Raw genomic sequence first — 17,703 nt, 5'->3', positions numbered from 1 at the left:
ACCGGGGCAGGAAGTATTTGGCAGAGTAGGAGCCACCTGTTGGATGGATAAAACACCTCTTCCAGGAAGCCTCCTCACTCCTTTAACCAGATGTTTCTCTCACCTCACAGAGCTATTGCCTCTCCTCAATGGCACAGTGCGCAGCTGCCACTGTGTGGTCATTTGCATGATTCTTTGGTTGACACAGCCTCTACCATCAGTCAGCCCATAAACAACCGGAGGGCAGGTGCTATTCTGGTTTCAGTTACCAGGATCTAACTTGGAGCATGGCACACAGGAGCCCCTCGATAAGTAAAAATGATAATATTTTTAAATGGATAAACAGATAATACGGGCTATGGGTCCTCTCTCCAGAAAAATATGTTCATACAGCCACACACAGCATGTGCTGGGACTGCAGGTTAGGAATTCTTGGTCTTAATCCTTTCAGCCTGCCCTAACAAAATACCACAGACTGAGTGGCTTAAAAACAAGTTCTTGCTCACAGTTCTAGATGCTGGAAGACCAATCAGGGCACCTGCATGGCCGGGTCAGCTCACTGGCTGCACACTTACCATCCTGTCCTCACACGGAGAGAGGCTAGAGAGGTTTCTGGGATCTCTTTCCTGAAAGTGCTAACCTTATTCATGAGGACTCTGCCCTCAAGAATGAATCGCCTCTCAAAGGCCCCCACCTCCTCATACCACATCACCTTTGTGGGTTAGGATTTCAACATACGGATTTGGGAGATGGAGACCTCAGGCCCCTTGATATATTACAACAGGCTCAACTTACCCTGAAATCCAGAGATACTGTCCCCTCTCCTCTGTGTCCCTCGGCCACAGCACACAAGGAAGTAGATTCCTCAACAGAATGTTCTAATGAGTTGGAGATACTTGTGAATCCTCTCAGAACTGGCACAGACAACAAGCCTTATACACAAGACTGGGAGGAAGCACAGTGAGACCAAGGGCAAAAGGAGACCCAGAGAGAAGCCCTCCCACAGAACATTCTTGTCCTTTCTTCACCAAAAGAAAAATGACTCTGCTGGTGTCAGTTGTGTGGCCCATGACCCAATTCAATCTCATCAACTGGCAATAGCTGCCTTAGATGCACAACTACATAACCATCTCATTGATTTTATAATTACCACTGACAGAAACACATCTAGACAACCTCATGAACATACATTCATTTCTTCAGTAAATGTTAATTGAGCATCCACCATGTGTCTCATTCTGCAAGACAGTTTCATATGGGGGACTACTTAGCATACTACTTACCATGAGTATCGGGTGCTGGACTAAATAATAGCTCCAGCACTCAGCCTAGATACTCACTGCTGTCATAATTGGAGAGGTTCTTTACCTCAGTGTTCTTTACCTTGGTGTTCTATGAAGGTGACAGAAGGACCTGTTTGCAGAGACTGTCATTCACCTCCATAATGAGTACTCTATACCAAACCTATCTACCTACTGCCAACCACACAGAAGCAGCAGCAGGTGCTGGTGTGAGTCTCCAGCAAGTCCTCACTAGAGAGCTGATGGTAACCCCTGAACAGAGGAGCTAAGTGAGTAACTCTGGTTCAGGCTAGACTTCTTTTTCTGATCCTAGGGATCTTCATATATTTACATATTTTCTGGTTCTATCGCGTCTGTACTACAATAGTCACTTCCTTCCTTCAAGGTCCTTTTAAGTAATTACAGGACAATTCTTTAGTTGGGCTTACATGTTTGTTCAAAATGCAATCTTTTAAGTGCCAAGTCTTTATCGAAAGATTTCTGTAGAACAGGCTTCGCAAAGTACCTTCTTGTACTTCTTGTACCCCTGTTCTCCAAAATTTACTCAAGGCAAATGAGTACGACCTCCTTTTCCCTTAATGGTATGTATCTGGTATGTCCCAGGCTTCCAACCACTAGTAAATCCAAACCCATTACATTTATAGTAATCCCAAATCTTGATGATTTAAGCATACCTTCACCAAGTCCAGCTTTCTAGAAAAGCATTCTCCACCAAAAATTCCAGCAAAGCACCAGGGGGCGCTATTACAAGCTGAGTGTACTCAAGCCCCCACCAGCTCCTGAGTCCCATATAAGGTCATTTTCTACTTCAAAGTCGTGATGAAATGGGGGTTCACAGAGAATCAAAGCCTCAGGCTTCAGGCTTCATCATGCTCCAGCTTCAGTGCTCTGAGCCCAGCACTCAACCACTGAAACTCCATCCTTTGTCAGACTGCTGATCTCTACCCACCCAAGACCAGTTCCCTGCAAGGTTCCCACAGAGCCATGCTGAGCTCTGATGATGGATCCTTCCTCTCTTTCCCAGAAGATGGGGCTTTCAAGAACGTGGGGGAGGTGGGGCCAGAGTATGCTGTGAGGGGACAGTCGTAGGAAGGCACCACTGTAACTGCCACCTGTGATTCCCCTAATTTCCACTCATCGTTCAGTCTGAGCTACTCAGCCACATGTCTCCCACTCGGGTGTCATCTTCTCTCAGGAACCTGTTTTTCTGTCATCTAGCAAGGACTGCTTTCAGGACTCCTAGGCCATCAGACAGGCCTGAACACAGATGAACCATATATGAAAACAGGGCTTCTCTGGCATCTTTCCCACAAGGCTCCCAACCTCTTGCAAAACAAGAGGTATGAATGGACATCTGTGTTCGGTGTTCCCGGACATTCTTTGAAGGGCAATAATTCCACAAACACTGCAGGACATCGAGGGGGTAGTGGGCAAAAGCACAAAGAGGATCTGACTCCACATGGAACATCACAATTTCTGATCCAGTCAAAAAATACCGTGCCACAAGTACCTGAATGGGCACTTTATTATTTAGGGAAGGCTAAATGCTAAATCAAGACTCACCAATAATTCTGTGACTTAAAGAAACACACCAGTTTGTCTCTGAGGATCAGTTCCACATTATTTCAAGTTAGACATGAGACTCTGCTCCATAGGGTCATTCAAGAATCCAGGCTGATGGCAGCTCTGCTATCTTCAATGGGTAGCTTCTGAGGGGGTCATTCTAGTCCTCAGCCATTCATCAGGAGGCAAGGTAGAAAAGGTAGGCACTGCCTACCCAGTGTTTCCCACATCAGCCCCTTACATTCCAATGGTGAGAACCTGGTCACATGACCACACCTTGCTGCAAAGGAATCTGAGAACTGTAGTCCCTGGCAGATCAGCCATATACCGGAGACAATGCTTTCTCTAGAACAAGGGACAGCAAATTATACCCCAAAGGTCAAACCCTCAAGTCCCCTTTGTTTTATAAAAGTTTTTACTGGAGCACAGCCATATATTCATTTCCATATTGCCTATGACTGCTTTCCAGTTACAAACGAAGGGTTGAGCAGTTACGGCAAAGGCCTTACGGCATGCAAAGCCTGAAGCATTTATTTGGCCCTTTATAGAAAACATTTGCCAGTCCCTTCTTCAGGAAAAACAAAACAAAACAAAACCATGCATTCAGTGGGACATCTAGCAGTCTACACTTTCAAAATTTATCTCGGAAACTGTTATAAAGACACATAGACAAAAATATTCCTTCAAGCAGTTTTGTCATACCAAAAGACTAAAAACAACTTAAAAAGGACTGTGAAATTATGGGCCATGCATACCACAGAATACAATATAACCTTTGAAAAGAATGAGGAAGTTCAACATGTACTGATTAGAAAATATCCAACTATTTTAACTTTAAAAAGTAAAATGAAGGGACACCTGGGTGGCTCAGCATTTCAGTGTCTGCCTTGGGCTTGGGGCGTGATCCTGGAGTCCCAGGATCGAGTCCGACATCGGGCTCCCTGCATGGGGCCTGCTTCTCCCTCTGCCTGTCTCTGCCTCTCTCTCTCTGGTGTCTCTCATGTGTCTCTCATGAATAAATAAATAAAATCTTTAAAGAAAAAAAAAGTAAAATGAAGAACAATGTTTAGAATGTTACTACTTGTGGGGGAAAAAAAAAAGCCACAACAGAAATTCACGTATAAAACCTATATGCTAACATGGACATAAAAATTCCTGGAAGAACACAGAAGAAACTGAAGACAGATTGTTTCTGGAGAGAGAAATCTGAAAATTAAAATACAGGACTTCTTACCATATACTTTTCTATATTTTAACTATATACAATATGCATGTACCACCTATTTTTAAAATAATTAATTTGGAATGCCTGGGTGGCTCAGTGGTTGAGTGTCTGCCTTTGACTCAGGTTGTGATCCCAAGGTCCTGGGTTCGAGTCCTGAATCAGGCTCCCCACAGGTAGCCTGCTTCAGCCTCTGTCTCTGCCTCTCTCTGTGTGTCTATCATGAATAAATAAAATCTCTAAAAAAAATAAATACATAAAATAAAATAACTAATTAAAAATTACTCAGAAAACCACATACACAAAACAGTTCACCTTTACTTCCATTGCTAACCAACCCCTCTTCTGAAAGACATAATCCTTCTTACAAGCCACGGTAGCATCTCCAATCAAATATAGTCAGTTCTACTGCACTGTGAGCCGTTTTGCATTGTGGTATCCCCACCTGCCCCCACTCTATCATATATCAGATTCTCAGAGATACTTCATTTCTCTTATTTTCATAGTCAACTCGCAAATTCTATTTTAGTCAACTGCTTTTCTTAAAAGTTCCTCTTTCCAAACAGACAAGCATTTATCGGTATTTCTTCAGTTCTCTCACACATGTTGAGTATAAAGAGAAGCAACTCTGACCTCAAACAACAATTAAGCACAGAAAGATAAAAGTACAGTTCCTGATAAACAACTTTTCAAGAAAAATCTTGCAAGGGAACCTACCTTTAGGTTAAAACTGATGGCAATCCAACTCACACGGGCTGAAGAGGAAAAGGAATCCACTGGTTTATGTAACTGGGATGTTCCAAAGTTGTGGCTGGCTTGAAGCAACAGAAAGATCCAGGCACTCAGAAATGCCTTTAGAGCTCTTGCTCTGCTCTCAGTTCTGCTGGGCTGCCTTCTGCAATGGAGCCCTTTAGCAGCAGTCGGCCTGGGCACCATAAGCCCCAAACTCCCAGGCCCTCCCAGGCCCCTAGTTTAGCATTCCTCATAGAGAATTTTTTTGGTCTTTAAATGTCAATACAGCAAATCCAGAGAATTCTGTGACAGGTCATTCTTAGACTTGTCCAGGGATGGGCTCCAAGCCTGGCCCAGCTTAAGCCATATGCCTTAAAATACAGGCCACCAGGACTATATGAAATGTGCAAAGAGTTCCCAAAAGGAGCTATAGGAGTGGGGAGTGGTAGGTAGAAAAAAACCAAATGTCCTCTTTTGCTTCTACCTACTCAAGATTGTGACCACTAGACATTTTAACAAGCTTAAAACTATAAACCTTGCTCCCTACACTGGCTAGAAGGAAGGGGTTTTCAATTACAAAACAAGTTGGCTGCAAAGCTCAAACTCCTACACACACATTGTCTGATTCATCTGTACTAGACACAATTATGAATACCAGATTGGAAACCTGCTCATAAATTGGCAAAAAAAAAAAAAAAAAAAAAAGACCCAACAAAAATGCAATTTGTAAATCAGATTACAATCAGATTGTAAGAAACAATCAGAAAGTCAGAAACTTTCTACTCAAGACAAAGTATTTCCATAGTACAGCCTGCCAAAATTTATCTTCATTTTAGCCACATGCTTTTTAAATGACCACCTAAAAGTCAACAAAGATATGCAAGTACGAGGTCTATAATTAGATCTAAATTATAAAATAACTTAAGAGGTTGTGTTTGTATTCCTCTTACCAAGGTTCATTCACTTTCTCCCAGAATCCTCCCTGGTTAGCTGAACCAAATGGATACATGACATTTCCTTTGATTGATTCTTTAGTAATGATTGCAATTGTCCCTCCATAGCACAAGGCAGAGGATCTACATTAACTGAAAGTTTCTCATAAGCGAAACTCATCTAAGATCAAAACCCTGGACATCCTTGCTTTCAAAAATTGCTCATTTCTGAAATTGCTCTACTGTTACAGTAGAATCGTGGAGACATATATGAGAGTTAACATTATAAGCTGGTTTAATGCCAAATGTCTTTTACTTGGAATTATACTATGAAAGACAAATTTCCAAAACATCTTCAAGAAGGAAGACTGATACATGTACTTTTTTTTTAAAGATTTTATTTATTTAGGGACACTTGAGTGGCTCAGCAGTTGAGCATCTGCCTTTGGCTCGGGGCATGATCCCAGAGTCCCGGGATCGAGTCCTACATCAGGCTCCCTGCATGGAGCCTTCCTCTTCCTTTGCCTGTGTCTCTGCCTCTCTCTGTGTCTCTCATGAATAAATAAATAACATCTTTAAAAAAAAAAAGATGTTATTGATTTATTTGAGAGACTGAGGGAGAGCATGAGCAGGGAGGCAGGGTGGAGGGAGAAGCAAACTCCTCATTGAGCAGAGAGCCCAACTTGGGGCTCAATCCCAGGACCCTGAGATCATGATCTAAGTCAAAGGCAGATGCTCAACCAACTGAGCCATCAGGCACCCTGATACTGATACATGTTTTTTTTTTTTTTTTTTTTTTTTTTTACCGGGGCTGGGGACTGTGCCTGCGCGGCCGGCCCGGCCCCTGATACATGTATTTTAAAACAATGGTTCCTGTCTACAAGTGAAGTATTCCTGGGTATCTCAGGAAAGGTGACATAAATATCTTCAAAACAAAATTACTTTTAAACCAATTTTATTTAAAAACATATATAAATTAGGCCAAATAACACTCAAACCTGAGAGGGCTGCAATCTTTTCTTAAGAACATAATAGTCCAAAAAGACTAATACTTATTGCTGATTCAGCTCACAGTACCAGCCCCCTTTAAGCAGCAGCACAATCACTAGCAAACATTTTATGGGCACCTTTTAGGGGCATAAGGGATTCACAGAGCAATGAGCCACAGCCTTGCCCTCAAGGAGCTTACAGTGTAGCTGGAAAGAAACAAAACATCCAGAACAAAGTCCACACATCTATCTTAACAAAAGGAATTACTGGCATAAGTCATCACATGTTTTTAACAAATGAATATTGGAATATCTTAACAAATATGCACTACATCAAGTTTCAACGTGACATATCAAAAAAAATGTGTTGTTATTGTTGTTGTTGTTTACTCATGTTTCAACTCAACTGAATTAAAAGAGGAAAATATAATTCCAAGCCAAATGTACCATAGTGTTTGCTGTCCCAAATGAAGGGATGAACTGTTAGTGTCCTAGAATTTCTCCACGGTTCTCCATCCAGATGTCAAGTTCAGTAGTTCTGACTGCCAAACCGATGTACAAATTCAGATAGGGAGTAGACAGCTCCCCATCCTACCTCAGGATCCATACTGATAAAATCATTCAGGTTCATTTTGGAATCTAAAAAATTTATGAAAGAAATGTCCATTGAAAATACAATAAAAACATCCAGAAGACCAAAAGTAGGGGAAATTACTCAAATGGAGAAGCGTTCAATATCACTTCTGTAGTAGTCTTGTCTCAAACACTTAACTCAATCTAATCATGAGAAAACATCACAAAAACCGAAACCGAGGGACACTCTACAAAATAGCTGACCAGTACTCTTCAAAAGTGTAAAAGTTATAAAAGAACAGAAAAAGAAAAAAAATTGTTACAGATTGAAGGGGACTGAGACAGGACAACAGAATGTAATATCCTGGGGTAGATTCTGGACCAGAACAAAGAAATTAGTGGGAAAACTTGTGAAACTTAAGTAAGATCTATAAGTCAACAGTACTGGATCAATATTTTTATATCAAGTACATCATTTCCTTGGTTCAGAATTACACTATGGTTATGAAAAATTCAACATCAGCAGACAGAATCTGAGTAAAAGGTATATGGAAACACTACAGTTTTTTAGCAAATTTTTTAGAAGTCCAAAATTATTTCAAAATAAAAACTTAAATGAAAAATGCATAAAGGAGGGCACTTGATGTAATAAGCACTGAGTGTTATATGCAACTGTTGAATATTTAAGCTCTACCTCTGAAACTAATAACACATTATATATTAATTAACTGATTTTTTTAATTAACTGATTTTAAATAAAATTTTAAAAAACAAAAAATGCATGAATAATCAAACTACCAATTTATTGGATTCAACTACAAAATTATAGGAAATTCAGAGGCTACAAAAGAGACACAATCAGCAAAATCCAGACTGTTTCTCCCAGATCCAGTTTCTTCAACAAATAAATTGTAAGAAAAAAAAGAGTTGGGCAAGGAACCTATATATTAAAAAAGACTCTTAAGAGACATAACCAAACACAATGTAGGGATCTCAATTGGACGCTGATTCAGATAAACACACTGTATAATAAAAGATATGGGGGCAGCTGACTGTCTCAGCATGCAGCTCTTGATCCTGGGGTTATGAGTTAAAGCCCCATGCTAGATATAGAGATTACTAAAAAATCTTAAAGAAAAACAAAACAAAAAGATGATGACTTTATGACTTTATAACTGTGAATCTGAACACTGGCTAGATATATGATGATTTTAAAGAATTATTAAATTTTTTAGCTGTAATAATGGTACAATGATATTTTTTTATTTTTTATTGTTTTTTAAAGATTTTATTTATTTATTCATGAGAGACACAGAGAGAGAGAGAGAGAGGCAGAGACACAGGCAGAGGGAAAAGCTCCATGAAGGGAGCCCGATGTCGGACTCGATCCCAGGTCCCCAGGATCACATCCCAGGCTGAAGGCTGCACTAAACCACTGAGCCACCTGGGCTGCCCTGATCATATTTTTTTTTTAAAAAAGAAAGCCTTATATTTTAGAGATCCATACTGAAATATTGAAAGTTGAAATGACATAGTATCTGGTATTAGCTTCAAAATAATAAGAGAAGGGCAAAAGTGAATGGAATACAAATCGATTGGCCATGAACTGATAACTTCAAATTTGGTCTGATATACTATTTTGTCTAGTCTGGTATATGATTTCAATTTTCCACACTAAAAAAAAAAAAAAAAAATGTGTGACAAAATAATGGCCAAATGTTTACAAATTTGATGAAAACTATAAATCCACCAATCTATGGATCTAACAAACTTCAAGTGGACTAAGCCTAAAGGAAACTACATGACAGTCCATCATAACTGAAACGCTAAAAACCTTTAAAAAATACTGAAAGGGGAACACAGAGAAACAAATACGAGATCAGAACCCACGCAAGCAGAAAACAAAGGAGAGACGCCTTTAAACAACTAAAGGTAGAAACACATAAATCTAGTATAGGTTACCCCACAACTCCCTCTCTCAAAAGTGAAGGTAAGCACTTAGGATGTAGAAAACTAGAAACAGGGTTGCTAAACCCCCTGTAACAAAAAAGCTAGATAATCAACAAACACAGAACTTTTGCTAAGGTGCAGGATTACCACATAACCAGAAATAAGGGGAAGACAGCCACCTGTCAAGAAATATGGGGTGGAAGCTCTTGCTAACCTGGGTAGGTGCCAGACTCCACATAGGCCAGTAAGTCTGTGAAAATTTCTAACAAACTGCTTTAAAAGGAAATCCCAACTTCTGAAATACAACATTTGTTTTCTAAGACGTTCCCTCTCTTTTTTTTGTTTTCTAAGACTTTTTAATGTAATTAAATAAAAGATGATTACTATATGCAGCCATTTACTATCTAAAAAGATCAATGTATTAAGAACAAAATAAAAAAATGTTTTTAAAGGTCAAGGTATAACAAATAGACATCTGTCTCTAATTTCCCCCATGAGGCACTATAACATTTCTGTTTACCTAACACTGGTCTTCCAGCTTGGCTCAAATTAGCCAGTGTTACTATACATTTGGAAGTAAAAAAATGAGAAGTATATGCAGGCAAGAGGCAAGAAAGGACTCAGAAAGAGAGAAGGGAATTTGGTGTACTCAAAAATTCAGCCCAAGACAGGAAATGTCTTTAAAAACTGACCCATTGGTGGCCAATGCTGGAACTGATTCTTCAGGGCAAGGTATTACAACTATAAATTTCAGTTTCCTTCTCATCGGGGTGGGGGCGGGGGGGGGGGAATCCTTTCTTTAAAATACACTAAATGCTGAATTGAAAATAGTGGTCATGCAGACACCTGGCCACCAAAATTATTAAACATATAACCCTAATGTCTGAAACATCAAATGTACTAAATTTCAAGCCCTAAGAGTCAATCCCACCACTGAATGCAGGGAACAGAGGGAACTGCCTTTTTTTTTTTTTTTTTTTTTAAGATTGTATTTATTTATTCATAAAAGACACACGGAGAGAGGCAGAGACATAAGGCAGAGGGAGAAGCAGGCTCCATGCAGAAACCCCAACGTGGAACTCAATCCTGGAACTCCAGGATCACGCCCTGAGCCAAAGGCAGACGCTCAACTGCTGAGCCACCCAGGCATCCCAGGAACTGCTTTTTTAACCTTATTTTTTATAAAACATTATGAATTAGCTAAAGGTAATTCTCACTTATCCTGACTTCAAATATATTCCTTGATAAACACGGGATTTGAAGTAATGAGTTTACTACATGAAAGAACATTATAGTGTGGTGAAATTATGAGATGGGAAACTCATGCTTGCTCCACACTTCAGAGGAGACTTCTTTTAGTTTCAATCTCAAGTTCAGGAGATCCCTGATGAACTAGCTACACACAGGGTAGAAACAGACACCACCATCTCCTCTCCCCATCCTGCCTAGCTATGCATCTGAGGCAAAGGGCCTAATCTTCATGCACCTCACTTTATGCATCTATCAAATGAGGAAAATAAAGCGTCCCTGAGCTGCAGTAAAAATTATATCAAACTAGTTTGAAAAGCGGCTGGCACCAAAGCCTGGCACAAAATAGCATCTACTGGGCGGTAGTCATCAAAACTGAAAGGAATGACTCAAAGAGGGGCCAGGCTGACAGGCTGGTGTTTACTGAGTGCTTGCTATGTGCTAGGCTCTGCGTTGGATGCTCATGTCTAAAAGAGAAATGGGAGTGGCTGAAGGCATGCTCTCCCAGACCACAACCTATATGGCAGGTTGCCTGAGATTAAAAGGAAGATCTACGATGCCCTCTAACCTAGAAGCTATCCCAATTCTAGCACTGAGGATAGCAAACAGCCTGGTAAGCCAAAAAGCAGCTCCAATACAAATGTTTAAACTCATGAGAGAGAGCTTCTCACAGAGAGCATTCCAAAATCAGTTTGAAAAAACAAAACAAAAAATAAAATAAAATCAGTTTGAATCCTCTTCCAGTGTTCAAATACACCAAATATATTTACTTTCTTCCTTGCTGAACTCCAAACACTACAGTCCTATTTTTCTGGCATGTTGTACATGTACAAAGCATTTTCACACAGAAGGTCCCATCCCCTGGGATGGGATGACCTCACCAAGAAACGGCAATGCTGCGAATTACTTAGAATCGTAAATAACATTTCAAACTCATGTGGAATGCCAAACAATGGTAATGCGGTGAAGAACTCTTTATCTACTTAAATCTCAGAAAATTATTAATTGGACTGATGCCTAAAAGCACATAAATGAGATGAGTGGTACAATAAAACCTGCTGGCTCTCACTTCCTTCTACTGTAGATTTTCTCACAGAGCCAGGGAAATGACATTTCACATACCACAAGAATGCCATAGGGACTTTGGCCCTAATGTGAAACTCCATAATAGCAAGGTGCTATGCAGACCTGAAGTGCAGTGTTCTAACAGTAGGCACACCTAACACCCTGGTGGTGTGCAAGTGTCATGGTTCTGCTCCTGAACACCTCTCCCCTCCCCTATGAGCTCTTCTGCTTTCCACTCCTGTTTTCTGTGCTTCAATTCCCAAATCTAACAAATGCGTACATCTGTGCTTGCTGCTACCTTCTTATGACTCAAGGAGTTTCATACAAAGAGTAACACATGATTTCTGTCCCTGGTTAAGGGGCACTGATCTGTACAGTGACCAGAAAGCTTTCTAAAAAGGCATTTGAGGCTCACCTCCAGTTTCAATACAGGGATATGATGGAGGAGGTTCTCTCCAGTTCCCACTGGAATCTTTCATGTGAGATCGGTCAGAAGCAAAGTTCTTCAGATACGAATCTGCACGGATCACTCTAAATTTCCTGCAGATAAAACAATATTTGCTCCCATTAGGAAGGTTCCACGTAAAATTCTCCTCGATTTTTAGACAGACTCATTTTCTATGACATACAAAAAAGTACCCAGACATTTTTGTACTATCAGTAATACACAAGTATGTATGCAGCTTTACCACCTGTTAAAGAAGCCACAAGAAAGGATCAGTTGAAATCCAACACTACACAGGCACAGAAATACATCTGGGTACCTTTATTTGCTCAGTTGTACATCAGGGGTAGGGGGCCTAATGTTCAGTTGCTGCCATCACAGATCTCTCAATGTTGCCATCATTAAAGCCACAACCCACAACTGCCCACCCACCCACATACACACGTATGAGAGAAATCCCCAAAATGGCTTTCAGAAAATGTTTGGGATCTCTTTTAAAAGAATGCCAAGCTTTTATATATTGGACAACCTCTAAAACCTTGAAACATTTTGAGTCTTCTATGTAGCACATCATTTTCAAATATCAACTCAATGGTGATACCAAAACAAGTCATCTTTGCAAAAAATGCCCCCCCCCCCAAAAAAACAGAAAAGTTCCCTCATACACTCATACAAACTCTCTGCACAACTGTCAAGGTCTAACTTGAGAAAGTAGGTAAAGCCATTCTGAATCCCCTCACCTTCTAAACTGTGGATGGATGTCCTCATCAGACTTAAAGGCATCTTCCACGTAAGTGTCAAAAGGACAGGGAAATGGCAGGACAGTGTCAAGATCATATATGAAGCTCTGTCCTCCACTTGAAACATGAAGCAGGACAACATGGTAATCCTAGAAGTAAAAGTTGCTAAAGTTAACCAAATTACCTCATGATGGTGAATTCCAAGGTCACAATAATATACATACATATGTGTACGTATGTGTGTGTATATATATATACACACACATATATATGTTAAACCATTAAAAATGATTACAAGATTAATATAGCCCTTCTCAAAATAGTAAAAAACAAAGCAAACACAAAGCCCTAAAAAAAGACTCAATGTCCAGTGACAGGGAACACTTAAGTAGTGAAGATGCTCATATGCATTAAATGCATACCCTTTGATGTAGCAATTTCACTTCTAGGAACCATTCCTACAGAAATAAACGGCAATATGCACATAAAAGTATATATACAAAGAAAATCTCTGCAGCACCATTTACAATAGTGAAAATTCAGAAACAATCAAAGTCCACCACAACAGAAATAAAACCACAATGCAGCCACTAAAAAAAAAAAAAAAAAAAAATTAGGTAAATTTATGTAGAAAATGGAAAAACGGGACATGTTACATAGTTGAATGGGAAAAGTAAATTCCAAAATATGTACTATTTAGTAAAAGCTTTATGTATGCAAAGACATACATGTGTATTCCAAAGAACACATACATCCATATGAATACAGAGAAAAAAGTATGCAAGGATATCCTCCAAATCATTAACAAAAAGGATTTCTCAGGCTAGCCTGGAATGTGAAAGGACTTTTAAATATTGTTCTTAAGTCAGCCAACCCCCACTCTGTAGCCATTAAGGGAGAGATGAAGACAGCTTCTCCTGTGCAGCTCAGCGTGGTGCACCACACCCAGTCCCTGATGCTGGGCACTGCCCGACACCAGTTAATGGCTAGAAGGGAGGACATCAGGAAGATTATCAAGGGGCATGAGGGCAGTCTGATGCTCTGAGTCCCTCAGAAGGAAGGTGCTTTCACAGAGAACATGACTGGGAAATAAAAAGGCTCAATCACATCAGTACCACATTAGTAACACCACCTTATATTTCTACTATTTCAGAGCTTATAGAGCACTTTCTCTAATGTTGTTTCATCGACTCTATGATGATGGAGTGGAGGTGATTAATTAAGACTGGAGATGCTGTGCCATCAAAGCCCAAAGAGCTTCCTTTGGCTCCAATGCTACCTGAGTAAAGCAGAAATAGCATCAGAAATGAATGCTTATACCCTGCATTCCCCTTAATGCATGCTACCTTCCAGATAAAGTAAAAGCATCCTCCTTTCACTGGGTGTGTCCGTGTCTTTCCCGTCCTTCTGCAGCAAGCTTTCCACCTCTCCCCACATCCATCCCTTGCATGCTGGCTCTCCATGAGTCTCCCACTTCCTACTAGAAAGTCTCTGCCTTATCCAAAATCTGTTTCTCTCTTGACACTTTCTACCTCATTATTACAGTGGTTTCGACATGCCTACTCTCTATTACTTGTGGGAAATTGTTACTGAAATAAAGATGCAAAGATGATAAAGGTAGGTTCTGACCCTCGAGTTCATGGAGCAGACTGGGAACTAGTAAGGGCTACAGGACAGTGTGACAGTTGCAGAGAGCAGGTGGCTTCACGAGAGGGCACTGGGGTCAAACCTCAGCCTCTCCCCTTCCAGCCTGAGCTTCTTCCTTTATAAACTGAGATAAGTGTAGTATTTACCTCAGACTGTTGCTGGGACAATTACGGAGATTGTTAGTAAACACTTTTTTTTTTTGTAAATGCTTTTTAAAAGCCAACTCAGAAATGGAGGGGAGTGGGGCCCAAAAGCCAAGGAGAGTTTCACAGAGGAAAGGCTGCCACGGCTGAATCCCACCTGAGGAGAAAGTGTTCCAGGAAGATAGTACAACTTGCCAAAAATGCATATGTAATGAATATCCACAACCTCCCAGTTAGTTTAGGTCCATACCCTTAGATCCTAGATGGCTGGTGAAATGGACAGGGAAAGCAGTCCTCAACGTCATGTTGCCTTTAAAGCACAGATGTGGAGTCAAGGAATCCAGATCAAGCAGCAGCCTCACTGAGCTGGGTTCAACGCCTGCCCAGATGCCAGGATGAGACCAAGCTGGGCTAGGGGGAGGGAACTCCACCTAGAAGGTGATCAGCTTCTTGGGACTGGGTGTCTCTATCCACTCAAGGTCCTCATTTCCTACCACAGGGCAGCAATGAGGCAAAGACACATCTGCTGGAGGGTGCTGGGAGACTTCTTGGAACAGGAGTCCCCACTCTGGGCTGCCATGAGATGCTGGGTAAGGGGGACATGACTACAGATCATTTCTCTAAAACGAGAAGAAAGACTATGACTCAAAGTCAGCTGAGTGGTTCAGCAACGGGGATGACTTCTAGGGCACACGGACAGTCTGCAATAGGGATTATGTAGCCATTGTTGCTAACAAGAAAAGCTAATGCTTCTTGAGTACCAGTACCAGATGCTGTACCAGGTACCAGGATAATGCCTTACACATATTATCTCACTTAATACTTACAATGCCACTGGTCAGAGGACACTGAAGAGAGAGGGTAAATAACATGTCCAGCTCACACTGCCACCAATGGGAGGACTGGGACTTAACCCCCAAATTGGGATTTGGGATTTAATGTTAGCATAGCACATTACCTGCTGGTAAAGGAAGCAAGAACATGAGCTCTGTGAGGCCAGGGACTTTCATCTATTTTATGCCTAGCATATGATAGGCACTCAATAAATACAGGTTAAATGAGTGAATGAATGAAGGCGATTTAAGTGATACTTATTTTAAGTAAGTATCAGAAACAAGATGTTCATTACATTATCACAAATGGAGTTTTTCTTTTATCTTCATGTTATTAGCATAGACAAGTATTCAAGGGGACAGGTTAAAGTAACACATACATGTGTAAAGGGCCCTAGCCTAAGATGCAGTCCTGCCACTAATCAGATAACTTTGAGCTTCTTGCTTTGTCTTCTGGGCTCGTTTCCTCACTTGAAAAATGAAAGGGTTGTAGTAGATCTGGGTTTTTTAAATGCTAGTCATGGTGACTCAGGAGTCTGCTAAAAATATTAACTCCTAAGTCCTTCTCTAAATCGATTAAATCAGAAACCTGTATTTTTAATATGATATCCAGATAATTCTAATGTGCAGCTGTACTAGATATTGCTAAAGTTCCTCCCACTGTTAAATGGATAATAGTCTAGGAGATCACAAATATATCTGCCCCATCAGCGATTTTAAATCTTTACGGAGTGCCTGGCTGGCTCAGTTGGTAGAGCATGTAACTCTTGATCTTGTGGTCATGAGTTTGAGCCCCACATTGGGCACAGAGCTCACTGAAAAAATAATAATTAAAAAATAAAATTTTTCCTATAAGAATAAAATTAAATGAAAACATGTCTGTAAGTACTACCCTAGACAAAAGAACATCTATTCCCAAGAGGTCAATTACCAATAATTATGATAGCCATTCTCTACTGCCCTATCATTTTTGTTTTACCAAAACATAAAGACCACTCAGGGATTACAAGTACTAATGCACCAGAGGCTCTATGTGTTAACCATCTTACCCAGATCACAGGTCCATCTCCAGGTCTTGCCTGTTGTTTCCAGATAGGTATCTACAAAATATAATCAATTTCATAAGCTACAACTTCAGTTAAACCATTACTATCTCCCTTAAAGCAATACATAAATAAAATATAGGGGCGCCTGGGTGGCTCAGACAGTTAAGCATCTGCTTTTGGTTCAGGTAATGATCCCAGGGTCCTGGGATCAAGACCTGAGTCAGGCTCCCTGATCAGTGGAGAATCTGCTTCTCCCTCTTCTTCTGCTCCACCCTGCCCACTCATGTTCTACCATGTTCTCTCTCTCTCAAATAAATAAAATATTTTTAAAAATTCAAAAATAAATAAAATATAAAATATTTCTAAGCAACCAACAATCAATGTGAATGAAGAAATCTAAATCCTTCCAAGCATTCTTAACAATGAAAATGCAAGAATTCATTATCTGATATTCTTTGGAGAGTAGAAAGAGACCTCAACAGGGAATCAGAAGACCTGGCAGATTCTCAAGTCTTAGTTTCCCAGATTGTTATGGGAGCTCCCTGAGTCTCTATCTCCTCCTTTATAAAACAGAAACAGCCATCTGAACCCTGCCTACTTTATCATGGTTCCATTAGCATGACATGATGCTTACAAAAGTGCTTTACGGGCTCCAGGATGGATCATTTGGTAGCGTGTGTGACTCTTGATCTCGGGGTTGTGAGTTCAAGCCCCACATTGGGTGTAGGGATTACTTAAAAATCTAAATCTTTAAAAAAAAATTTAAAAGGTGCTTTACAAAATATTAAGGGCTTTTTTTTAAGGGTTTGCTTTTTTAATAATTCATGTAAGTTTATCATAATTTTATTTAAACTCCAGAGACAAAAACATCTTTACTTCAAACCTGAGAGTACATGGCTGTAGTCTAAGGAATTTAAAAAGCTTTAACTTGTGTAAATACACCATCATCTATTTCTTGACCTACAAATAAGGGACTTAACTTTTCTAACTCAACTGTGCCCTGAAATGAGGGGAAAAAAAAATCTCATTCAAAAATAAACTTTAAAATGTTATTTTATTTTATAAAGCACGTTAGGACAGCACTGACCCCATATATTATATTTAGTTTCTACTATCACCCTAAATCTCTTGTTCTCTTTCTGCAATCAGTCACCAACTTACCATCTTCCTCTCATTAGATATGAAGACAGCGTAACACTCTTCTAAAGGATACTGGTCATGGTTTTTGATGTATTCACAGAGCTTCCAGATATTTTCTTCACTGAAATAAAATAATAGTTTCATCAACATAATTA

The 17,703-nt window shown here is 40.1% G+C and overlaps 1 protein-coding gene and 1 long non-coding RNA gene across 9 annotated transcripts in view; one reads left to right on the top strand and one right to left on the bottom strand.

The window, feature by feature from the left end:
• NTAQ1 (N-terminal glutamine amidase 1) overlaps window positions 1–17,703 on the bottom strand; it is a 226,803-nt gene that overhangs the window by 165,158 nt on the left and 43,942 nt on the right. For 6 of the 8 annotated variants that reach the window (XM_049092704.1, XM_049092705.1, XM_035697046.2 and 3 more), the window contains 4 exons: window positions 17,570–17,669; window positions 16,412–16,462; window positions 12,740–12,888; window positions 11,970–12,094 (listed from right to left, as the gene is read on the bottom strand). In XM_049092704.1, the coding sequence (XP_048948661.1) occupies window positions 11,970–12,094; window positions 12,740–12,888; window positions 16,412–16,462; window positions 17,570–17,669 (425 nt within the window). Of the gene's footprint in view, window positions 1–6,667; window positions 7,358–11,969; window positions 12,095–12,739; window positions 12,889–16,411; window positions 16,463–17,569; window positions 17,670–17,703 lie in introns of those variants that run through there. The other 2 variants (XM_025451065.3, XM_025451066.3) reach the window with 1 other exon arrangement.
• LOC112662488 (uncharacterized) lies at window positions 1,356–14,117 on the top strand. Its single transcript, XR_003138621.3, has 2 exons — window positions 1,356–1,549; window positions 13,893–14,117. It is a non-coding gene; the product is annotated as an uncharacterized LOC112662488 (long non-coding RNA).

Source organism: Canis lupus, chromosome 13 (assembly GCF_003254725.2).
Source record: "Canis lupus dingo isolate Sandy chromosome 13, ASM325472v2, whole genome shotgun sequence".
In the NCBI taxonomy this organism is placed as follows: domain Eukaryota; kingdom Metazoa; phylum Chordata; class Mammalia; order Carnivora; family Canidae; genus Canis; species Canis lupus.
Note: the sequence above shows the minus strand (reverse complement) of the source record. Positions and strands in the feature narration are given on the sequence as shown.